This window comes from Tamandua tetradactyla, chromosome 1, assembly GCF_023851605.1.
Source record: "Tamandua tetradactyla isolate mTamTet1 chromosome 1, mTamTet1.pri, whole genome shotgun sequence".
Classification (NCBI taxonomy): Eukaryota; Metazoa; Chordata; class Mammalia; order Pilosa; family Myrmecophagidae; genus Tamandua; species Tamandua tetradactyla.
This window is the reverse complement of record NC_135327.1, coordinates 101,686,511-101,712,792: the sequence shown is the minus strand read 5'-3', so window position 1 is coordinate 101,712,792 and position 26,282 is coordinate 101,686,511. Positions and strand designations below refer to the sequence as shown.

The 26,282-nt window shown below is 37.3% G+C and overlaps 1 protein-coding gene, 1 long non-coding RNA gene and 1 pseudogene across 7 annotated transcripts in view; 1 reads left to right on the top strand and 2 right to left on the bottom strand.

The window, feature by feature from the left end:
* RAPGEF5 (Rap guanine nucleotide exchange factor 5) overlaps window positions 1–26,282 on the bottom strand; it is a 221,612-nt gene that overhangs the window by 32,158 nt on the left and 163,172 nt on the right. For 3 of the 4 annotated variants that reach the window (XM_077122137.1, XM_077122145.1, XM_077122151.1), the window contains 7 exons: window positions 17,105–17,183; window positions 13,139–13,283; window positions 11,483–11,580; window positions 6,748–6,778; window positions 5,676–5,754; window positions 3,291–3,440; window positions 446–543 (listed from right to left, as the gene is read on the bottom strand). In XM_077122137.1, coding sequence (XP_076978252.1) covers window positions 446–543; window positions 3,291–3,440; window positions 5,676–5,754; window positions 6,748–6,778; window positions 11,483–11,580; window positions 13,139–13,283; window positions 17,105–17,183 — 680 coding nt within the window. Of the gene's footprint in view, window positions 1–445; window positions 544–3,290; window positions 3,441–5,675; window positions 5,755–6,747; window positions 6,779–11,482; window positions 11,581–13,138; window positions 13,284–17,104; window positions 17,184–17,372; window positions 19,525–26,282 lie in introns of those variants that run through there. The other variant, XM_077122154.1, reaches the window with a different exon arrangement.
* On the bottom strand, window positions 7,924–9,293 carry LOC143650864 (non-histone chromosomal protein HMG-17 pseudogene; annotated as a pseudogene).
* The window catches only part of LOC143650870 (uncharacterized), a 90,779-nt gene continuing 81,071 nt past the window's right edge, over window positions 16,575–26,282 (top strand). The window contains exon 1 of one of the 3 annotated variants that reach the window (XR_013159701.1): window positions 16,575–17,208. This is a non-coding gene — a long non-coding RNA (uncharacterized LOC143650870). The remainder of the gene's footprint in view (window positions 17,209–26,282) is intronic. The other 2 variants (XR_013159700.1, XR_013159702.1) reach the window with 2 other exon arrangements.

Sequence of the window (26,282 nt, the reverse complement as noted above, 5' to 3'; positions counted from 1 at the left end):
ACTCCTGTTCTGCAGCAGCATCAGATGCCCTGTCATTATGATAACCCATCCTTCCCTCAAGGGAATGGGGTATTCTAAGTGCATAAAACATACTGAAAGAAAGGAGACAGGGTATCTTTCGCCCTAAATCCACCCAGGGTTTATTTGTTAGCCTAATCTCCAATATCCACCAAAAAAGAAGAATTGGAATTAAGATTCCATGGGAGAGGGAGTCATGTCTCAAATCTTCTGTTTAAGGGCTCAGGAAGAAGCAGGGTTTGATTTAGTGAGGATTTAGAATTCAAGTTTGGACTCTCTTTGATTTGTAAAAGTAGTGTCATTTGGCCAGGAGAGGAAATATTTTAAGATGTTTTTTCTTCTAATTTTCATTATAAACCTGTGAAAATATGCTTTGGATCTGACATTTCTGTGCCTGTGTTTCAAGTACGTGGCTAAAGGTCCTTACCAAAGTGTCGGCCAGGTCCTTCCGATAGACGTATATCCTTCCAGATGCCTCAAGGGATTTGGAGATGGTCAAGTCATTAGGCTGAAGTTCATGCTTTTCTTTATTAAAAAAAAACAAAAACAGAAACATAAAGGCATGGTAATTAGAATACAAGAATAGCCGCAGGCCTAGATGACATGCCTAAAGAGGGAAGTTAAGCAAAGAAAAATATTTGAGCAAATAGGATTTAAAGCGAAATTGTGTTCATATACTTTACAATGACATCTGTGTGATCGTGTTTAACTGGTTGCGTAAGAGTCCATCATACCAATTTTTTAATCTTTCCTCTCTTATTGAGCATTCGCAGTTTCTAAATTTTTGATCATATAAATTACATGGCATGATACAGGCAAAGTAATAGCACAGGGCCTGACACATAAAAAGACTATGATAAATGGGGCCTGTTATTAGAGAAGCCATAATATATACCGCTGAAATAAACATCCTTGTGCATAAATCTTTGTCTGCTTATAGATGATTTCCTTAAGATAGATATGCAGTTGTGGAATTCAGTAATTCTGAATTCAAGGGAGATGAAAAATATTTTTAAAGATTTTGATACAAAATGCAAAATTGCTTTCAACTTTTATTTTTAGGAAAATAAATCAAATTGTTTTTTTAAACATAGGTATAAAAGTTGAACATTGACCAAGACTGATCAGTTCTTTTCATGACCTTGCATTTTTCCCCCTACTTTTCAAGAAACAGTTTCCCCATAATTCCTGGTTTGTCACTATATTATAACAAAATTAATAAGCTGAAAGAATATTTTTTTGGGTGTATGGTCCAGGAATCAAACCCAGTCCTCCCGCACGGAAGGCAAGCATTCTACCACTGGACCACCAGGGCACCCGAGAATGTAAACTGATAGAATTTTAACCTCTGAATAAGTGGGTGGGTCACTGTTACATATACAGACCTGCCCTGGGTACAAAACAGCTACAAACTTAATGAAAGCTATGAGAATGGTCGCACTGGTCCACTTAGAGGAAAACCACAAAGCCTCCAACATTTCCAGTATCTTTGAACATTTTTTGTCAAAAAGAAACAGTGCAGATCGCATTGCCATTGCATATTCAAGTAGCATTGAAACATTAAGTTATATTACACAGATGAGGACTGCAGTAAATTCTGGGGTTTTTTTTTTTTCTTCATTAAAACATCATTGTTTGGAGAATAGTAAGATGTAGGCAGAAAGGTTCTTAGTCAAAAGTACTAATGGATGTGAAATGACAGCACATTTCCAAATGTGGGTGGTAATCTAAGAGATTGGCTACTCGTACGGATGCTTAGCCAAGGGCTGACATATGTAAGAATGCCATTGCCTCTACCCCGGTGAATCTAATTTAACAGCACGTAAAAGTGGCATATCAGAGTCATCGAGTAGATACTGGTGGTAAAAGAGCCACTCAGGTGCCAGATTCCGTGTGGCCCTGGAGAGACTCTGAGCAGCTCCTGGAGGAGAGAGGGCTTGGTCGTGGCGCTTGGTGGTGCCACAGAGTCTGGCACATTCTGCGTGGATGGGGTCCCAGTGATTAGTTTCTGTGGGCGTACTAGAGTGAAGGGTAAATGCAGGTTCTGATGAAGCTTACTATTATTTAAAGTATTAAACAGTATTAGTAAAGTGTTCCACAGTCATTTAATATTTTTAGTCACTAAATTTAATACACTGTAATATGTATCTGATGTACCCAAAATCTCTTCTTAAAAACGCAACTACTCTCTGACTAAAGTGGATTTAGTCCACAGATTTCTTAAATTTTAGATAATATTTTCATGGCATGTGCCATGGGGGTCCCGGGAGAGGGGAAAGGGCTGATTTTATCAGGCCTGGGAGAAGGGCTATGCGCCTGCATATGAAGTCAACTGGCTGATCGGACTGTCTTACCTGCCCCTGAGTAACAAAGCAACAGAAACAATGTTCTGCGATGTTCTAATACTTTCATGTCAAGAACGCTGTCAAAGTCTCCCAACTGGAGAAATACAACAAAGGGTAAACCAGAATGCCATTTATCTTCTCCCTCCTCTGCCTGCGTCTCCGCTTGATCGGCTCACACGGTATCCTTATTTTTCAACTACTGAAGCTAAGTGACTTTCTTTGTATTTTTCTCAGGGTTAATCAGATATTAAATAAAGATTGTAAGCCAAAAAGGATGCCAGCAACATTGAAATCTGACAGGCTCCAGTGAAAACGAAGGGGTCTCTTCGGGTCACAGAGATCAATAGTGTCAGCTTGTAATCTGTGTGGTCTTATTCAAAACAGACAACAAACCATTCTCTGAGGATAAATAAGGCCCAATAGAAAAAAAAAAGCATAGTCAGCCCTCCTTCCTGCGTCCACCTGAAGGAACACTGCTTGTGAGCTTTGGTTAGTGGTACCAGCTTTGATTACTTTCCATCGGAAGTCTTCAATTATTCAGCTGTCAGCCAGCAACAGGACTAAAGCTCAAAGCTGTGTTCCCTTTTTTTCCTAAAGTAATTTCTTCCATTAGTAGTTTCTTATGTTAATTTAAGTATGAAAATAGAAGGCTTCTCTAGAGTACAAATATGAAACGCTTTCTAATGTATTTAAAAACAGTGGCATGGCTCTCCATTCAATTCTTGGGGAGGAAATTCAGCATCCGATGGTACCCCACTGTTGTCATGGAAACACCTCTTGGTAGGCAGCTTCTCGGTGCCACTGTGGTCATCCAGCTGCAGGCCCGGAAGGGACGAGATGCGTACTGACTTTACAAAAATGCCTACCCTCTCCTTTCAGAGGAGATCTAGTGAAAGACTGATATTCAACGAACAGAAAAGAATTTACCCCCAGAGAACGTGACGGCCACCAGAGCCAGATCCTCCTCTGCATGCTGGATCTTTTCCGCCACAATTTTCAGGATCTCCTGGGCTGTAGTGGAAACTTTTGCCTTCACACTGACATAGGAGTTCTCAGTTATATAGACATGACACAAAACTGCAGAAGTCAAAAGAATCGTTGGTAAACAAAGAAATGTGGTCATGAGACAGACTTTTCCAAATAAAATATAAATATGAAACACATACAGCTAGATTTTCATACTTATGTATGCACATCAGCACCTAAGGCTAAATGCATATAAATGCGTGCTTGCACACACAAGAAACATGGATGTTGAGAAGCTGGTACTCAGCGTGAGCTTTCCTTAGGCGTCCCTTTTTGCAGTGAGATGCATCATAAAGTCTGCTCTCGTGGTGGAGACCCTCTGACCACAAAACACACACTGTGCTTCTGACAGCCTTCTTTGAGGGTTGCTGGGATCCTTACCACGGCATATTAAAATGTCTAACTCATATATATTTTTTATACCCCATTTCTAAACAATCATAGTGGCTCAATCAAGAACACTGCATATTTCTATTCGAATTTTCATAAGCTTATCTAAAGAATCTATTGCTTGCCTTGGTTTTTGTGTATAGCCTTCTCAATTATTTAATAATCACTCTCCTGATCAAGGTGGTAGGAAGTTCAGTTTCTAAATGGAGGTCACATTTCTAGCCTTTTAAATTTATTTTTTATCTTCTGCCATGATGATAATTATTACTAGGACATTATTATTGGCAGGGTGAAAGGGTCTTGGAATTTTTTTTTTAATAGCAGACACTGTTTTAATAACAGTGGAGATGATTGACACATTATTTGCTTCTTGCTCCAGCTACTTTAAATTTATAAAAACAGTTACTTCTTTATAATAGAAAGGGCAACAATATACTTAGAAATTCTCATCTTAAAAAAAAAAAAAAAAAGAATGGGAGTGCAACTCCTAGAGAAATTTCATATGCAATTTAAATGGCATCCACAAAAATAAATCCAGGAGTACTTTCACAGGAATACAAATGAAGCAAAAGTCAAACTATGAGTTTACATGCACAGAATCTCAAAGTAAACTAGCATCATGAAACACTGACAGGCATTGTGTTTGGTTTGAAGGGTATGTCTCTAAAACAATAGCACCCAATAAATAGCTGTTTCATATTTTGTCAACAGACTTGTAAGTGGCAGAGAGGCTTTCTTCCTTCATAGAAAATGGAGTTTGTAAGCAAAGCAAAGACACAGTCTATAGACCGCTTAATGTGAGGTTAGTTTACAGTTTGCTTAGTAAACTGATGAGCAAAAAGAGGCCAGGGGTCTTGAAAAGCTCAGCCTCTTTGAAGCTCAGCTTAGAAAACTGTATAATTAAATTGTAAGACAAATGGGCATGGAAGGTCGGCTGCTAACAACCGGGAGGTAAGGTAATTCTGTTTGCTCTCTCACTTGGTGCAGATGACACGTGAAAGTGATATGACAGAACCTCATCTATCAGCAGCCTTGTACATAAATGCTATATAGCAAGAGAACCCTCCTTGGAACATTTTGCTTTTGAACTGTTCAAGAAATGGAGCAGACTACTCAATGTTCACATTTAGACTTTCAGCACATGGAGAAAGATGAGTAAATGAGAAAGTTTCAAAATCACAATAGGGTTGATATTTAAATGTGCTGTGTTTTACAGCTTTCCACTTGACTCAACCGTTATGCAAAGAGGAGGAAACCACTGCTACCATTTCTTGTTCAGTAATAAAATGTTAACAAAGAAAAGCACGTCAGTATGTTCAGGGTGCTAAAAAGGTCTTTCCCTTCTATTGCATGAGCAGCTCTTGCCAGGAGAGGTCACAAGCCCTTGCAGCAATAATGAGCATTAATTGAGGACATGGGGCATTGCCCGGCACAGCCCTGCCTGGGAGGAATTTCTATTGCATATCCTTCCTTTCATTATTCCTTAGGATTTTCTTCTCTAAATCTCAGGGATTGACTCAGCCCAAACCTTGCCCATTTGTTTTGGTAATTCGCCAGTTAGTCCTAAGTAATGGGCCAGGGAGAAGGTGGCTCAGGAGGAAAGGTTTGATTTACAGTCTATTTTGTACCTAGGGGATGCACTTTACCCACAGTCTCATTTCCTTACTTTCAAAATTAAAAATTTCCTTGGTCCTTGCGACAGTATAATATGACCAAGAAAACTGTAACACTCTAAGCAAGAAAAGAAAAACCATCATATTTGAGGCTAACTTGCTTATCAGAGAGATATGATGCCTGAAAATGGTGGTACAAGGCAGGCTGATGAGTTAAGGTTGGGGAATGATGGTGTTTAACTGTTACTCCACTTACCCCAAATCTTCCTTAAATTATACTCACTTTCCTCTGTTTCAGTCACAGTTCCTCTATGCTGGAGCCAGTTCTCCTTAAGACTGAATTGGTGGAAAAGGGCTTTATTCTGTGAGAAGAGGGGAAAGAGAGCAATGATTGAGGTATCCCTGCCATTTAGGAAACCACAGCTGTTTACAACATGTTTCTAGAGAGCCAGCCATCTTTTTAAAAAAATGTGAAATCCACCCATCAGATCTTAGAGAAATAAACTGGGAGGTGCCCCAATTACAACCCATGGAGGTGAAGATTCTGAGCTACACAATGGAGCTTAACCAAGACCAGTAGCAGGGAAAAGGTATCTACAATATGCCGAAGAATAGCCCCATGTTTTTCCACCTCTGGCTACTACAAATATGCACAGTCTTTTTCTAAGAAAAACACCCCATCATCAACCTTCAAGTGTATTATCCCAATCTGATTTTCTGCATTCTACGTTTTTTTTCACAGATGCAACTTTGAGATTGTTTCACACTTCTGCTATGGTAGAATGACCTTCTTTCTTAAGGGGAATAGCTACATTATTCATTATGATTAATGAACTGATATATAAGATTCTATAGAAACCTGTGGTTGACATCCCATTTTGCATTGTCCCCCCCCCCCCCCCCGCCCCCGTCAAATAGAATGGACAACAAATTCATGCTTGCTACCATCTCTCTTTCTGGTGCTGAAAAGTGCAAACCTTTTCCTCCTAAGACCTCCTTCGCTCTTGGAGTCAAGATTCTTGCCTGGATTTTTTTGTTTTTGTTATGAACATTTTAAAATTCAAATTTATATCACCGTGGGGATATTGGGGAAGCTCTGAGACTCCGAAATGCACCACAAAATATGCAGAATGTCATAAAGTCAAGGACGCATAGTGGAAATCAGATCTGCGTGGGCACAGGGAAACTGAAGAGAAGCAGGAAAGCGCAGGCAAGCTGCAGCCCCAGGCTGCCTGCCTGCCTTGCCCTGTTATGCTCGAGGCAATAGTCATTGTGATCATGAAGAAATACCAAGTGAGGCAAGTATGTTGCCAAACTGTATCACCCCGTTTCAGATATAGAAGGGTATGCTTTACCTTCCTCTGCGGTGAGTACTCATCGACGGTGCTGAAAGGAAAAGTACAAGAAGTCAGTCTTTATTCCAATCCCAGAATGGCACAGTCATTCTCACAGAAGAGCCACATTCTCAATCAGTGGACAGAGGTTTTCACTCTTCAAATCAGATAAAACACATTCCTCATTATTTTACTATGTAAAACACCCTTGACATTGGCAGTGAATTTCAATTAAGTCAGGAACAAAAGAAGCTATCTATTCAACAGGTATCTTTTGCTTTCGACCCACAGAAAGTAAAGTTGAGCATTGAAAAAACAGGATTTATCCAGTCCACAGAGAAGTTTCTCACATATTGATAGATTTTAGGTGAAATTATTGTTATTTAGAAAGCTAAACAATTCAGCCAAGGTGCATCATTTCCAGGACACTTTTTTTGTATCTGAACAGGGGACCACTCTGCAGGTCCCATTTCTGAGCATGTTTCACAGATCCCCCCTCCAAGCGCCTTGGGAAGGTCACCTCCTCTCACGAAAGGACCAGCACGTGGTAAAAACATAAAGTTGTCAGCATGGCTATCAGAAAGAAACACTTCCTCTCAATCACTACACTGGAACCAGAGACAATTGTGATGAGCTCTCCATTTGAGGTTCAAATTTTATTCTAGAATCTAAAGGTGTTTCATAGGCTTATTGCAAAGAGACAAGAATTGCATCTTAATATCATTTCCATATTTCAGTCTATTATTTTCCATTTTATGTACTTTTTTTTTTCCCAAGCCAAACTGTATCCAGCTTTATTGAAGATACTTTTCATAAACAATCATGGTATTTCAGGCAGGACATGGGCAGACAATCGTTAACAGTATACAACAACTTTCAAACTCCCTTCTTCAATGGACTACCAAAATCAGAAAGCCACTATAAAACCCAATGAAGTCTTCATTTGATGCTCTGAACAGGGAAAGTTTAGAGTGAGGGTTGTCATTTCACATTTAGCATGTTGTTTGACAACTTTTCACGAGCCGACCCTGACTTTCAGGAGATAAAATGAAAATGGCAGAATTATCAGTTTGAAGATCCACAACCTAAACAAGGACTTGCTGCTCTTTTGCAGGATGCCATCTCAGGGGCATCACTGGAAAGTCTAGATTGCCTGACATTCTGGTAATTTTGGTACAGAAACAGATTTCAGGGAGTCAAGTCCATGCTGAAGGCTGAGAAGGAGAAAAGGACATGAGGACATAAAAACGAGTTTTAGTTTTTCCATACCACAAGGCATTTGTGCCAAAGTGGCTAATGTATATCAACATCAGGGAATCCAATATCCTGGGAGTAAAGACGAAGTCTCTCAAAACTAGAGGAGAAAGGTGTCTTCTCCCATGTTAATCCAGCTTTGGAGACATTCTATTAGTGACATTTGCCCCTTCCCCAAAAAACAACAATGAAGTGTTCTGTGTGCTAACAACAAGGTTTTAAAAAAAAAAAAAAAAAGTAAAACAAAATTCTGCATTTTTATAAAACTTGATAAAAAATAGTATTTCAAACTGTACAGTCACCAGAAGTACACAGTTATCAAAAATGCACACACTTCACTTGGCATCTCCAGCACCTTCAGCTTTCTGTGCCTGGTCTGTTTTGGCATCTCCATTTTCTGCAGGGTTATTCCCATCCTTGCCAGTATCAGTTTTCCCCTTTTTCCCTTTGGGTACATTTTCTCCCTTCTTTGCAGGGGCTTTTTTAGGCTTGGGTTCTGGCTTTGGAGGAGCAGGTTTAGCAGATGACCTTGCAGATCTTCTCTGTGGTTCGTCTTTTACCTTGGCTTTGTCTCCTTTAGCATCCCCTTCAGCCTTTCTCTTGGGCATGGTGGTACGGCGGTGGGACGTAGCTGCTGGACGCGCGGATGCAGCAGCGCGCGGAATTTGCTCGGTCCGGCGGTCGTTCTCGCCTCTTCACACTGCTCCCATTTTATATACTTTTGATGGGATGTTCTCAGTGCATTAATACATTCCACTCATGTATTTAATGAATTTAAATGCATGAAATCATGAATTAAAAGTTTTTCATATGTAATAGGCTGCCTTATAGCAACAGAGCAACTTCTATGTGGGGAATTATTTTGATGTAAAGATTGTCTTTTTTCTTTGGGGGTTCACTGATTTATGCTAGTCTTGGGCCATGGAATCTTATTATAGTGTAGACTGCAATAAAAGATGTTCACTGGTTTGGCAGTTCCTCAGAAAGCTTGACTTGGTAATCTCACTACTTGGTATATACCTCAAAAAACTGAAAACAGAGACTCACAAAAATATTTGCACACCAATGTTCACAGCAGCATTTAGCACAATTGCTAAAAGAAAGAAGCAACCCAGGTGTCCATCAACCAAAGAATGAATAAATAAAATGTGGTATATCCATGCAGTGGAATATTGTTCAGCTACAAAGGGGAATGAAGCCCTGATACACGTAACAACATGAATGAGCCTTGAGGACATAATGTTGAGTGAAATAGGCCAGACACAAAAGGACAAATATTGTATGACCTCACTGATTTGAAACTATTTGTATTAGAGTAATGTACTGGTTTGCTAGCTGCTGGAATGCAACACATCAGAGACGGATTGGCTTTTTTTTTTTTTTTTTTTTTTTTTTTTTTTTTTTAGAAAGGGAAACATCTTTTTAAACATTTTCTTGTTTTATTGTATTCTGTTTCTCTGTTTTTGTTACATGGGCTGGGGCCGGGAATCGAACCGAGGTCCTCCGGCATAGCAGGCAAGCACTTTGCCCGCTGAGCCACCGCGGCCCACCCGGATTGGCTTTTAATAAAAGGGGATTTATTTTGTTGGTTCTTCAGAGGAAAGGCAGCTAACTTTCCACTGAGGCTCTTTTCTTACGTGGAAGGCACAGGATGGTCTCTGCTGGTCTTCTCTCCAGGCCCCTGGGTTCCAACAACTTTCCCCGGGGTGACTTCTCCAAAGGCCTGGGCTGAGCTGCAACTGCCGTGATGAGGAATGCTGAGCTGCTAGACTGTGCTACATTGCGTTCTCTCATTTAAGCACAAGCCAATTAAGTTAAACGTCACTCACTGCAGCAGAGAAGCCTCCTAGCCAACTGCAGATGTAATTAGCAACAGATGAGATTCACCTACCATTGGCTCATGTCCACAGCAACAGAACTAGGTGCTTTCACCTGGCCAAGTTGACAACTGAATCTAACTACCACAAGTAACAAATACATAGAGTCAGAATCTAGAATATAAATTACCAGGGGACACGGTGAGGATAGGGAATGAGAAGTTAAAGCTTGAAATGTACAGGGTTCCTATTTGGAAGGATGGAAATGTTTAGGTGATGGACGATGATGATGGTGGCACAACACTGTGAATACAGTAACCAGCACTGATATATATATATTTGAATGCGATTAAAAGGGAGAAATGTTAGATTATATATACGGTAGCAGAATAAAAATGAAATAAACAAAAACACCCATGGAACTACCCTACACAAACAGTGAACCCTAAGTGAAGCCATGGACTGTAGTTACTAGTACATTATAAAAATTGTGCTGTCATCAATTGTAGCAAATTTTTCACATCAGTGCAAGGTGTTGATAATGGAGTGGTGTATGGGAATCCTGCCTTTTATGCATGATTGTTCTGTAAACCCACAACTTCTTTAATCAAGAAAAGAAAAATTTAAAAACTGACAACCATTAAAAATCACAAAAATCATTTCTAATGCACTGTCCTAACTTGCACCTCATTTCTGAATTTCTAAATGTGTGATTTTGATGACTGAAGGCTAAAGTTTACATGTTATTTTTTGCTCCCCTAAATTAATTTCTGTAGACATTCGGCTTGCAATAGGATCTTCCTTTACTAAAATTATTTCAGGCTTTAAGCCTCAAATCAAATCAGGAATCTGAGAGGCACGAATTAATGTTTTCCAAGAGAAGGACATTTGTGACTGCTGAAATCTTAGAAATTTTTCAGAAATTGATGGTAGACATAATTCATGTTTACTAAGTACAAGCCACATTATAAATCAGAGAACAATGTTTCCCTTCAGAAAATACAACCACAACTAACTTTGCAGTTGTATATGAAAACTGAATAATGACTTGATGCTTTTATTTACCAAAATTAATATGAAGAGACCCTGGTAAAAGCACAGTAAAGTCAGGTATTGTCAACATGAATTAATGATAGCAACCTAGGGGACACCTTGACATGCCAAAAGTCATTGAGTAAATGGCTTTCTTCAATCTTTCTAAGTTGATAAGGAAACCTCAGGAAACCCATAAAATTGAGCTTTTATAATGCTCTATGGCTTGCTGAGGCCTATTTATAGAACTTTTAAAAAGGATACATGACTATGCTTTCTCAAGTGCATAGGGAGAGGTTATCTATTCCACAGATAGCTGTGAGCCACCCCCCCCCAAAAGATAAGTTAAATATTTAGACTTTTAAAGTTAATATTAATTTATCAGATAATTGTTTTTATACCCTCAGGTTTTTATGGCCCAGTTGGTTTCTACCATTACAAACAGGGTAAAAGATAGTCAATGAGCTTGATTTAGAGTTCATTTTGAGATATAAAAACAAAACACAGTTTACTACTAAAAAAGCTAAAGAACCAAGACGAATCAAGCAGTCAAATGTTCAAAATCATCTTTATGTCTAAGATACTTCTAAACTGCATCACGTTTTCTGCTTCTTTCTTTCTGTAATCACAATAAGGGACAATTAAATACTTACTGACGACGGTGCATTCCAAGTATCTTTTGAAATTCTTTCAACTCTTTTTCAAGAATTGGATATTCATATACATCATCCAGTACATTTCTGTATATGGTCTGGGGGAGAAAAAAACACAAGTGACAGATGAAATGGCTTAATGCTCATATTTTTCTGTACAGTTTTACTGAGATACACTTACACACCATACAAACCATCTGAAGTATACAATCGCTGGCTCACAATATCATCACGTAGTTGTGCATACATCTCCATGATCAATTTTGGAATATTTTCATTACTCCAGAAAGGAAATAAAAACAAAAAATAAAACCCAAATCCTCCCATACCCCTTATCCCTCTCCCACACACCTACCCATTGACCCATAGTATTGGTGTGGTACATTTGTCAACTGTTAATGAAGGAATATTAAACTATTACTGTTAACCATAGTCCATAGTTTGCAATAGGTACATTTTCCCCACGTATCCATCTATTATTTTTTTTAACATTTGTTCTTAATGCTCATTTTATAAGGAGTAAGACTTATACCATAGCTAAAATGACTACTTTGCTCAGGGAATAAGGTGGACTCTATAGGACAATGTGGTTAAACCAACACGCTCCCAAGGGGGTTACACTCCTAGCCCCTCATGCTACTGTCAAGGCTCTCCATCAGCTCTTTGGTAAGGGGTGCTGGAAACTGGCTGGCTACTTGATATTTGCATGTCTAGTCTATGCTCTTCAATAATATCCACATAATAATATCCACTCCAATAATATCCACTGGGGAGGAAAAGAATCAGTTGAATCAAAATGATCAGTTATTTTGAAAATAACAAATGAACTTATGCAAAGAGGTGGTTAGACTTTTTAACTGGATTCAGCTGAAAGCTAAATTCAAGGTGGTTTCCTTCATGAAAAGCAGAATCAGTTTCACACTTGCCTATTCTGAAATTGCACTCTTCCCTGCTAGAATTCCCTTCTACTCCTTCTGCCCATTAACTTGCACACCTAATATGGCTTTGGTACCAGAGGAATCCGACTGTCTACTGACCATCTCCAAAGAACTACCTGTGTTGCAAAGATATTGCAGTCTATTAAAGATTATAAAAATAAATCAGTTTATCTAAACCCAAAATGTATTTCTTGGTTAGTATCTATTTTATAAATTATTGCTTAAAATTCTCCAAACATACCATGTCCTGAAAAAGTTTTATATGCTATACATTCTCAACATAGTTTCAAAATGACAAATAATGTTCTATCCAAATATTGCATATATGGAACTGATCAGCTCAAACTTATAAGAAATGTCAATATATTAAATAGTATCAGGTTATGAAGTATATTTTGGTTTATCTTCCTTAATTATTTCATTTGCAATCAAAATTCTCTTGACAGATAAAACAAATAACTTTAAATTAGAGAATGTAAAATTTGCCTTTCACATTTTTTCATAATGAATTATTTAATTTTCTTAAAATTAAGTTTCTATTTATGTAGGGAATATCAGGCTTCAGAGATAAAAATGAATTTACTCTTCTTTTGAAACCCAACATATATACTGCAAAAAAGTTGGCTGACTGTTCCCTAAGAATGAAATTTTTAAAATACATAACAGAAAATAAAAGTCATCATTTGGCATCAAGGCATATCTGAAAGCGGTACGTTACCTTCAGAAACATTTTTGAATGTTCATCTTCATGTAGCCAGTCTTTGTAGAGAGCAATCCACTGGGAAACCAGGTGTAAAACTTTACGTTTCCTACAGGGCACATCTGAGTTTTCTTCTTTACCTTGATACTTCTTAGCAGAATAGGTGCAAACGGTTAAGAAAGGATATGGCATTGTTGAAAATTAACATATGAAGAGACTCATTTACTCTTGTTTTCACAAAACACATTTCCAAAGAATCTACAAGTATATAATAAGATTTCCAAAGAATCTACAAGTATATAATAATTATATATATTATATATAATATATAATAATATATATTTTATATATCCTATATATATAATAGGATAACATGCAGAGGGAGAAAAGAATATGTGTAAGAAGAGCAAAAGGCATGCATTGAAAAGAGCAAATATAAATCTAGAAAAATGATCTAAATACACTCAGTGGCAGGTTGTGAAGGTAGTGGTTACATGTGGCACAGGCAGCTGGACACAGCTCCACAGGCAGCCCTGTGTTGAGGCCAGCTCAAAGAGATCCTGGGCAGCCCATTAACTTCAAGGGGGGCTCCAAGAGAAGATCTGGCCCCACTACATAGGTGAACACTACATCAATGAAAGTTAGATCAGAACTAGGTCAGATGTTCTTTGATCCACAGAAATTCACATTCTTTAAAACCAGTTACCTCTAAAATAGTACTAAATGAACACAGATTAATGCAGCCTTTCTGGAGAGCAATTTGTGATGTGAATCAAATGGCCACCCATAGGAATTTTATTTTTTTAAGAATTGGTTAAGTGTGCAAAGTCATAGGCAAAAAGGACTGCTAATTTTCACTTTCACTAAAATAAAATAAAATAAGAAATAGCCTAAATGCTTCAACAATTGAGGATAGGTAACTAAATTATTACATCTCCACTTTATAGACTCTTCTGCAGTAATAAAAGTGATGATCCAGCAGTATATTTACTGACATCAACATTCGTGATAAAATGGTGAAAAGAAGACCAAATAGAAAAGAACCTGTTTAGGATGATCCATTTCTGGTCTCAAAGCTTATTTACAGGAATGCTTATTTACACGAATTTATATGGAAGGTTATATAACCAAAAAGTTAACAGTGGCTTCTCAAGGTAATGGGATTTCAAAGTACATGAATTGTTTTTTATTATACTTATTTGCATTTCCTAATTTGAATACCATGACCATGTGCTAACTACACTGTTAAGAAAAAAATCTCAAATGCAAAATGCTTAAAACTCTAAGAATGAGAGAGAAGCCTGGTGCATTCCAAACGGACCTAGTCCTTGTCTCCAAAACCATCTTGGACATACTGAAAAGTTAACTAGGAATAGGAAATGCTATGACATGCATAGGATAGCAGTTATGCCTTGGGATTGCTGGATAAGATTATGTATTTTTTAATGGTGATATACAAATGTAAAATAGGGATATATTCTATATTGGGTTTTGTAAGTATTGCTTAAATACAATTCAATCATTATCTCCCCATCTTGAAAAAATATATTGAGGCCATCTGATTTCTTTGATTTCCATACATGAAGTAAAATCATGTAACCACACAAAGTATCTGTTAAACCATATAAATTGTCTATTTTTCTGTTGCAAGGCAAACTATGAAGATCTGTCTTACATTGTTTCCACTACGTAAATGTCCTTTACTTCTTTACCTGTGAATATAATGACTTTACTAATATAAAGGAAAAATCTGAAAAACCTAAGAAACAGTAACAACTTCTCTTTTTTAGGTCAGCATATTTGGATGAAAATGTGAGGTTTTTATTAAAGCTCCATACATAATATGTTCCACAATTATGGAACAACAGGATAAAGCAATTTCAGATGCAGAAACTTTAACCACTCTTCTTCATCCATAGTTACTACCATTTATTTGTTTATGATCTTGTTCTCCTCCCTGCAAGATATATTTTTTAAAAATATTTGCTGGTTAAATTTGCATTTGCATTATTCTGGTTTTTCATATCAGGCTCCATATATTCTTTTCCATTTGCCCATGCTAGGCTATATTGGGTAATAAATTGAGTCGGGGCGGGCATAGTGGCGGCCCTGGTGAGAGTCAGAAGTTCAGCGTAAAGCTCTGAACACCAGGCAGCCCAGGTCTGATAATGAGTTTAAATAATACCCTTGATAATGATAAAAGCAGAAGGTACTAAGTCCTATTACAAGAAAAATACCAGTCAAGATATCCAAACCCATATAAATGGCTCTAATCTATAAATAATGTTTTAAAGCGATCAGAAGTAAAACAATGGAAATAATTTGGACCACTCCTTCGCAGTCAGTAGTAGTGGGATAGGAAAGGCATCTTCACTAAGACGTGCATAAAACTAGCTCAGATTAAATATGGCTAACATATCTGTTTGTGGTTCATATTATTTCATAAAAGAGAGAAAACAGAAATGCACAGAAATAATCATGTGGGTTTGACAACCAGTTAAAAGGCTGTTAAGAAACTGAACTAAATTTTCATATAAAATGTCAGTTTAAAAATCAAAGCATAATTTTCTACAAGTTTTAGAGAATTTTTTAGGGGCATCCTATAAGACATAAAATTATTCAATGATAAAATAATATAATTATAGTAAAAAACAACAGTTTGAAGCAATCCAATCTGCTATAAAACATACTTTATATCCTTTATTTTATTTAATGGATGGCAAGTCTTTTGGAAATATGTTAGTATTAAAATGTAGATGGAATGAGCTTACAGATGTTTTTCCAAACCACTTTCAAAGAATGACAAATTCAAAACCTTACAATTATTGCTGATTTCCTTTGCAACATTTGACCTGGAAGCTGTGGAAGAAATCTGCACATACTGAAATTTTCTAAATTCAAAACTAATAATGTCTTAAGATCAGTTTTATGAACTGATTCTAAACAGTTTAAAATATCTGTAGCTTTGTTTGGTAATGATTATAGTAAAACACCAAAAAGTTATTACCGTTTCTAGTTTCCACATTTATCAATAGAGATTTTATTTCAATTATGCCCTTAATGGAGTTTAAAATACTCTTCCAAGCAGGAAAATGCTGCAAAGTGGAAGATGTGTAAAAGTACTTAATAGGTAAAGAATAATTAACAAGACCATTGTCATTAGGGTTCAATAAAACATTGGTATATTAAAGTTCCATTTTCCTAAGAACTTTCATATGTGGTCTTCAGTTTGGTTTAATAAAAGTACGACAGTTAACAGGCTACGGAAATGCTCCTGAAGCATCGTCTTTAAACACTGTGGGGCAAGAAACCCTTTTTGAGACTTTCAGTAAATTCATCTGGCTTTTCTTTTTGGCCTTTCATCGTTTTTATGTCACATGCCTTCCTGTTAGTAGATAAAATGATAAGGCTTCCTTAACTGGTCATTGACATTCTAATCACATCCATCATTCAAAGGGAGCATGCAGTGAGTGACAAAGCTCAGGAAAGATGACATTTGATCCCAGAGTGTGGTTTAGACCTCCCCTGGTAGGGGGCGGGGAGGGGGGTGAGAGACCACTGTGTCTCCCCTAGGATACTTGCTCAGAGACACGGCATCCCCTCTGTCTCCCCAGTAAGTGGCCTGGCCCTGACGGTGCATTCCAAACGGACCTAGTCCGTTTTTTCGTGTGATACTGTGCCATTCTGCTCACGCTCATGACTCTGGGATTCACCCAGTAGGCCAGATTTACTCCGGTTTTCTAAGGAGTCATGAGGGGCAGCTTTCAAGAAAATATAATATAAATAATAAAACACCTTCTGTGTAGGATGTGAAAACAGCGGCTCTGCATTGCCAGCCACCCCTTCCCTCCACCATCTATAGCCTGGATATCATTACCATTTAACATGTCCACACACTACCGTGGAGTTGAGGAAGGCAGCCAAGCCCTAAGGGGAGACCCCGTCTGAGAGCGCGCGGGGCATCCTGACGTTACGGAAGGATATTGTCTCAGCAGCGCCTGGCACAGGTCAGCCGTCGTCATGAAGACCGTGTACGTGAGGAGAAAGTCATCGAGCAGCGTCTCTGCGAGGAAGGAGAACAGAACAAGGTGAGCAGAGAGGACGGCAGAAGGGCAGTTACTTGTACTGACCCTAGAGCAGTAGTCATGGCAGGAACATGGTAAATGGTGGTCGTGGAGGTGGGGATTCAAATGGGAGAATTTTAGCCACAAGATATGTTATTTATTCAAGTTGAGATTTTAAAACTCCTTACATAGAATACCCCAGGCAATGAGATGTTTCTTGTGCAATGCTTTCCAAACATACAACTTGACCACTTTCTGCCCCCAAACATCATTTATATTTGCGGGTAAAGACGTTCTGGAAAAGCAATGCATAAATAATATGCTTAAAGATGAATTTTCTGATATTTCTGAGGTATGTACTCCAGTTCTGCAGGGAATGACGTCTGTGCCTTCTAATAACTGAAGGTTTCCCAAAGCCACTGACCTAAGTCTAGGGCCAGAACAACGGATAGTCAAACATGGAGGACGCACGTCAGGCGCCAAGGCCACGCCCCTTCATCTGTCACATGCGTCTGTACGACGTTGGGAAAGTGGTGAATGATCGTCTTACAGTTGTCAAAAGAGACAGAGTTCAGTTAAAAATGGAGAGTAGGTATAGCGCATCACAAAACGTTCCTTCCTAGTCCCTTTTATACCCTTTAAGCAATGAAAACAGCTTCCATTTTAATTGCCTCTTTGCCTTCAGTGTTCTTAGAAAAGTTCAGCTTAGATGTAATATGGAACCGCTATACAGGCCAACTCTGATCTCCAGTATAATTTGCAAATGACAGCAAAGATGATATGCAGAATGCAAAGTTGTGATTTTGCCCTAAGTCTTTATCTCGTCTCCTTCTCTTAAAATTCATTTTGCTGTATGATTTAATTTTCATATCATTTACATTCTGGACACTATATTTTAGTTATATGAAAAAGTAATAAAGCGTAATAGCAGCCCAAGGTAATCACTAGTCACCCTCGATGTTGAAAAACGTGTAATATACACTTGAAACTTTGTATGACTTTCATTACAGTTATAAAAAGTTGAAAATTAAAGTCTAACATTTGCATAATGCCTAAAACTCTAGAATACTTTGGAATAGTTTGAAAACCATCAATCTGAAGCATTGTTAAATAGGAACATTTATAAGGTACAAAATTTCTCTGTGCTAAATATGGTTCTCTGCCAGATTAGAAATTAAACTGAGGATTGTTCTTTTTTTTCATTCAATATTACATACAATAAGCAAGGACCACAGAGTAGCCTTGAATCCGCTGTAGTCTTCTATGTGCCTGTCTAGAGAGGAGCTGACAATATACAGAAACCACTGGGTGTCACTGGGTGACAGAACTGAGAGCACTGGTTCAACATTCAGCATTTAAAATGCTTACTGTGGCAGACAGGTACAGGCTCTTTGGAATGTTCTTACCCTTAACGTCATTTAATGAGGTTAGAACTATTCTCTAAACAAGGCTTACTCCGTTAGTAGTAGAGATTAAAAAGAACACCATTAACTTTGACATAACCAGTCATTTCATTCTGGAACAAGCTTCTGTAATGAATTGACTATGAGAGTCCGGTTGGATGTTAGCAAACCCATTCAGCATTTGATTCAATTAATCAGCCCATATATGACAATATTTTGTTAAGGGCTTTGACCCAGAAATGCTTATTTTCCCTTCAGCTACTACCATGTTTAATATTCAACAGCATTTACCTAATTATCTCACATCCATAGAAATTTTAATTAAAACAAAAACAATGAGGCTACAGAAAAATATCTCTAGTTAAAATTCTCATGAATAGAACGGTTAAAATCCCAATGAATAGAAGAGATTCCCAATACTACTAACAAAATCTTTCTCTATTTAACAACTATATTGTTCTGAATGTTTCTATATATAAAGTTTCTTTTATCTTTTTTCAGTATTGTTTTTTTTTTTTTGCTGCACAGGTTCTGGAAGTAATTGAATGATAGGCATAAAAATCATAATCAAAATGACATTAAAGTGCATTCTATAATAGCCATCCTTCAAAAAAGGCTGTCCCACTGGTATTTAGAGATATTTTTAGAATTACAATGGCTGTATGAATTATTCCCTGAAGACTATAAGCCAACAATAGCCATTTAGAAAGACTAGAAAATCCACTGGCCTCCATATTAAAGCATTATAATTATCCATTATATCATATGCACTTAATTAATAGTAGTTTAAGGCTCTAGGTAGAAAAGCACCTTTGTGAATAAAAGCATCTTTCATTTAAACAAATCCACAGCTGCTGTATATACTCACATTCTGAATAAAAAGACATTTATTTTGATTTCTCTTTGAATACCTAGCTATTAATACACATAAAAAATTTTCTTTGAAATTGAATTCATTAAATCAATCACTAAATCTAATCCCAAATTCTTAGCTCATCATTAAATAAGAAGATATACAGGTATCCTTTTGAGAATAACCCCCCCTTGCCCCCCCCAAAACAGGATATTTTTGTGGTCGCTTTTTGAATACAGGGAACAAACATTTGTACATTATGAAAGCAAAATGCCGATAATCATCACAACTGGAGGGCAAATACTATTAGAGTTTTAAGTACTATGTAACAAAACAAAACATATCAAATGTGCTGTCAAAATCTAAAGCCTTGATTGAAATTGCTCTATAATTCATGCTGATAATTAGCCATACTGATGTTAATACAGGACCTTTCTCTACCTTATCACCATTTTTTTTTTAATTACAGAAGATGTGGGTTTGCAGAACAATGTCTAAAATACAGGATTCCCATATACCACCCTATTATTAGCACCTTGCACTGATGGGGTACATTTGTTACAACTGATGAAAGCACATTTTTATAATTTTACTACTAAAGTCCATGGTTGAACTACAGATTCACTGTTTATCTAGTGTAGTTCCATGGATTAAAAAAGAATTATTCTGTTACCTTATATAAAATCTAACATTTCCCCTTTTAATCACACTTATATATATATATATTTCAGTGCTGTCAATTACTTTCACAATGATGGCTACCGTTACTGTTGTCTATCACCAAAACATTTCCATTATTCTAAACAGGAACCCTGTATATTTTTAGCCTTAATTTCCCATTTCCTCTCCCCACCCCATCCCCTAGTAACCTATATTCCAGATACTGACTCTATGAGTTTGCTTGTTCTAGTTCTTTCAAATCAGTGACGTCATACAATATTTGTCCTTTTGTTTCTGGCTTATTTCACTAACAGGATGACTTCACGGTTCATCCACGTTGTCTTATGCATCAGAACTTCATTCTCTTTTATAGCTGAATGATATTTCATTGTATGCATATACCACATTTTATTTATCCACTCAGTGGTGGATGGACCCTTGCGTTGCTTCCATCTTTTGGCAACTGTGAATAATGCTGCTATGAACATTGATGTACAAACGTCTGTTTGAATCTCTGTTTTCAATTCTTTGGGGTAATACCTAGTAGTGAGATTGAAGGATCATATGGTAGTTCTATATTTAGCTTTCTGAGGACTCGCAAAACTGTCTTCCACAGTGGCTGTACCATTTTACTCATCAGCAATGAGTATTTCTATTTCACCACTCAATTGGGAAAGAACAGTCTCTTCAACATATGGTGCTGGGAAAACTAGATCTCCATTTGCGAAAAAAAGGACTCTTACTTCACACCTTTTCCAAACCTAACTTAAAATGGACCCAAAAAAGGACTATCCAATTCCTAGAAGAAAACCTAGGGAAACATCCTCAGGACCTTATGATAGTCAATGGTTTCTTGAACTTTATACCCAAAGCACAAGCAACAAAATAAAAAATAGATAAATGGGACCTCATCAAGGTTCAAAACTGTTAAGCTTCAAAGGACTTTATCATGAAAGTAAAATGACAACTACACAATGGGAGAAAATATTTGGAAAGCACATATCTGATAAAAGTTTAAAATCCAGAATTTTTAAAGAAATCCTCCAGCTTAACAACAAAAGGAGAAACAACCCAATTTAAACATGAGCAAAAGACTTGAATAGACATCTCTCCAAAGAAGATATACAAATGCCAAAAATCACATGAAAAGATGCTCCAAAACATTAGCGACCAGGGAAATGTAAACAAAAACTCCAATGAGGTGCAATTTTACACCCATTAGAATGGCTGCTATTAAAAAAACAACAAAGTAACAAGGGTTAGAGAGATGCAGAGAAATAAAATGATACCATTTTAATTTCTAAGGCATAGGAAGAGAATTGCTCATGTTTTAAAATTTCTTTTGAATGTATTTTGCTTTTATGTATACATTAAAATATTTTATCAGTCTCATTTTAAGTGTATCAATTGCTAAAAATTTCCATTTTATTTCTGCAAAAAACACCAGTTTCTAGAGCATCCTAAAGTTGTGACAAGGTGTAATATTAAGAGGTTTGGTACAGACCCTTCTTATAGGGTTCTTTTATAAAAATCTAATCAAAATAGAAAAACAGATCTAAATGTTACTAAAAGGTTTAAACTTACTTTTTTTAAAGCAAAAAATCCTGAAGTCTAGAAATCATAAGGAGTATAGGGTTACTTAGAACAATTATAGAAATCTACTTCAGGAATTTTTTCAACACTCATAAGCAAAATGCATTGCAATGATGAAAGCAATCGCCTGTTAAAGAGAATTACCAAGAAAGCAAATAAAAAGAGTTTTCATAGACAACTGCTTACAGCAGTCATTTATTCTAAGTAAGGTAATGTGAATATTTAACATTTCTGCACTAACTCATATTCCCTGAAATACAGTTATGCTTTTATATTTCTATTTCAGATGAAATGGAATTTTAGGCACTCTTAAAAAATATTCTACTTAATCTTTAATTCAAGGAGCCATTTCTGGCCTTATAATGTTACAACTCACCATTAGTTTTGAAAAGCAGAGCCAAAGTATACCATGTAATCTGATGAAGTATAAATACAATTTTTTTCAATGTTCATGTTTGAATCATAGAATAAAAGGGCAACTCCACTGAAAGCTGTTTCTGTGCCAGTGAATTCTCAATTTTTGAAAGTGATATTGATAACCTCAAATGGACAAGGCTTTTTTCTACAACTTTTAAATTCACTCAATACCTGCATATTTGTACAAATTCACCACAGACTGTTGCTTGGTCATGTAAAAGTACCAAATATTAAGATCTAGTTTTGTTTTTAGATTTTTTTTTTGCACAATAAAAGCTTATTTAATGCTGATTTTACGTCAAATATAAAAGTCGCCCCTTTTATAACAGAGACTTAATATACACAGGACTTAGGTGGCATCCTTCAAATAATGAAATTCATTTTTATTTTAACTTGTAAAATTTGGCTTTGGCATTCCAACATTCTTTCTTTGGGAAGGAATGATTTAAATATCACCAGTATTATTTCCCTAGTGACCAAACATTTAATTCTATATGTTGTCTATTAAAATTTTCACTAGGAGGAACGCAGAGTAATGGACACAGCACTCTCTACCTCCTTTACACCACGGCACAGAGAGAAAGGGTCACATGTGAAGGTCACCCTGGGATTAACGAGGCAATTGGCCTCAGAACTCCTGCTGCCCAGCCCCTATCAGCAGATCCAGCACAGTGACACAATTCTAATCCATTTGGGGTACATGTGTGTATGTGCCACGCCTGTTGGGAAGCCCAAGAACTGCATCCAATGTAAATGATGCAAATGGAATCAGAGCTGGTTACTGGCTGGGTTGTCTTAAGCATATTAACATCTCTGGGCCTAAGTTAATTTATCTGAAAAATGGAAATCATCCACACTTAGCAGAGTTGTAGTGAGGATTACATAAGATATATATGCAAGCAATAGGCAGAGAACCTGGTATACACTAGGCACTCAAAAACACTACCTATTATTGATGTTTATAAAATAAAATTTAGATCCTGTCCCAATTCTCCAAGTACCATCAATCAGCCAACAAAAACTGCATGTTGAGAAGTGCCTCTGATGCTGATAAGGCATTTGTTAAGGGTTTGGAGGTTCAGAGACAGGGAGCTAAAGAGAGGTCCATGCCTTCATGTTTATAATGAGTTAGGGCGCTTGGCATGCACCCCATGAAATGAACTAAACAAGGTAACATTTCAATGGAGTAGCACCATCCATAAATGCCACAGGAGCCGAAGGGAGCAGAGAAACGCCAAAGTGCTGGTGTTGCCAGGGCACGCTCCACCAAACTGGTGGATTATGGGTGACATTTGAACATCCCAGAAGAACTGTAGGAGAAAGAGGTAAAGTAAATGTGAGCAAAGAAGTGGAGATCAATGTGTCTACGGCCAAGTCACCAGTCTGTGGCCTGTGGGGCTTGTCTAGCCCGTACAGATGCTTTTTTGTTAAATGACAATGCAATCAGAAGACATCATTTCTTTCTTGTGAAATCAGAGGATCTGGCAATACTAGACCTATCTCTCCTATGGCAGCGATGGGTTAGAGTAGAATAACAGTTGTCCTTTTTCATACGGGATGTGCTCTCCAGTTATCACCGTTCTGCCCTGGCTGAATTCACCCACTCATATGAACTACCGGTGGGTATGACTCTTGGTCTAGGCTAACACTGAGAAATAGTGATGGAACAGAAAACTAAAGCTAGAAAAGTGGGTTGCCGTCAATTCCTAGAGGGCCTTTAAGTGCTAGATGAAGGAGGCTGGGGCTCATGCTATAGGAAATGGGAAGTGGAGGGAGGTTGTCAAGAGGAGGAGTGACAGGGAGACAGATGAAGCATGCTGCTGTGGGTACATCAATTTGCATAAGGGAAGAATAAGAGAGGAGGGTGAGTTTATGTTTAAATATGTCGAGTTTGGGTTCCCTAGGTTGCTGTAAGTGAAATTACCAGGCAAAACCACCAAACACCAGTGTGTGCCAAAGAGGACTTGAGCTATGATTACGGGAACCACTACGTAAAGATATGGCTGAGACCTACATGAATTCCCAAACCACCAATCAATGGGTCTTCGGGCAACGGTAAGTTAAGGAAGGGGACAGAGAAGAACAGAGAAGTAGGAGAACTAGAAGCCAACAGGAGAGGATGGAAGAGAATGCAGATCTTCAGTGTTAAATGCTACCAGAAGGAGGGTCAGCTGCCAGAGCTTCGAAGGCCCCTGGATTTGGTGTGTGGATGGTCCCTGGTCTGATGGCCCTAGAGAGGAGCCTCCGAGTAAATGGTGGGGACATATACTAACCAGACTATAGGGAAATAAGGATATTCTGATAATCAGCTCTCACATCTTGTATCACACTGCTTTTTCCCAGACTTTTCTCACAGTTCCACAGCTCATTGATTAGAAGCAGCAGTTGCTCTCAGCAAATGAGCCAGGAGGAACAATTTCTTCATGATCAATGCAAATATCATTTTGTTTGATGGTATAGATTAGAACATGGGAATTATTATGAGCATGAGCCTTCAATACCAATCTGCTAGCAACTACCAACAAAAATGAATGTCAGTTCTAAGACTCACTCAGCCTCATGTAATTGTCCTGAGTTCACATCACATAACGCGTTAAGATACAGTGTTTCTATGTGCTTGTCGATAAAATAGCCCAAAATTTCATGAAACAAAGAAAAATGAACTTAAATCTAAAATCCTACTAGAGGCCTGGATCATGGTCATATTCAGAAATTAGCTGTAACCCTACTACTTGAATTAACTTAGGATGGGCTGTAATATTTTTATTTCTCAAGTAGCAAGAAGAATCTGTATTATCAACTTTCTTTCAAAATCTGAAATAGATCATCATTCTGAACGTTAATTTTTTCTGGTCACTATAAATCATTAGCCCTGAGTTTCAGACAAGTAAAATTTTATTTTATGTTTTTTTGGTTGTTGCTGTTTCTGTTGAACAGAAATTCTAGAACTTATATATAATATATTACACTTATTATATATAATGACATACTAAATGCTAAACAATAAATTTATCTTATGCCATTGTTAAAAAATAACTTCTTCCAAGCCTTAACCTATAAACTATTTCTAAATATATGTATACTTTCTTTCATAAAAAGTATTTCTAACAATTCCTAGGAAAAATTGTATAGTGAAAGATGGAGAATTCGCAAACATGAATTCAGTGGTTCAAATCAGACATAGGAAAGTAAATCTTTAAAGCTAGGTTAACCCTGCATGCTTAGAATATGTGAGATTATTCTAAATATTTACTTGTTGAAGAGCTAACCCAAACTACTTAATAGGCTTTCAACAAATGATTATCCACTGTTTTAAATCAGAGTATGTTTATAGTACTTTGTAGAAACAAAATGTAATTACAGCTTTGGCTCTAACACATTAAACAAACTCACATAAGCTCCTGTCTATTTCAAGACCGCATGCCATTTCCCCTTTCTTTAGGAATCAACCTTGATTTTCGCTAGGCATATTTCTCTCTTGATATTAACACACAACACAACAAAACAGGACATTTCCCACTGTCACTTTCAGCTAGATGTGGCTGTGATTCTAGACTTTGTTTTATGAGATATAAACAGAAGCAGTGTGTGGTACTTTGGGGAAATTTCTTAAAGATGGTCAGGTGTGCTCTTCTTCAGCTTCTCCATCCTTCTTGACTTCTCCATCCGCCCACGACGGAACAGCAGAACATGATGACAGTTGTGTCATATCCACTTGATCCATTAAGTGAACGTCATACACTAGGGACTCAGGAGGAAGGAGCTAGAAGTGTCTCAGTCCTGGCTGACTTCAGAGTGGCCTTACAAGCTCAGGACTGCACATAATTCTACACTAATATAGAAATACGTCTTGTTTAAATCACTGTTAGAGTTTGTCTGCTATATGCAGCCATAACTAATCACAAATAATGTCTATGCAATGACAATGTGATCTGGTTCTCAAGTTTCCCCATTATCAGAAATAGGAAAAGCATATTGAAGGACACAGTCCTTTTTAAATCTACATATAAACTCCTTAACAAAAATGGATTTAGGATGGTTATTTGCAAATGAGAACTATCGTGCACTACTGTGGATTTCCAGATTGTGCTGATGAAGACGCATTAGCGGAACATGTCTTTTAAAAAGAATGAACGCCTTCCCCAGGAGGCTGTCAAATATGGCAAAATTGC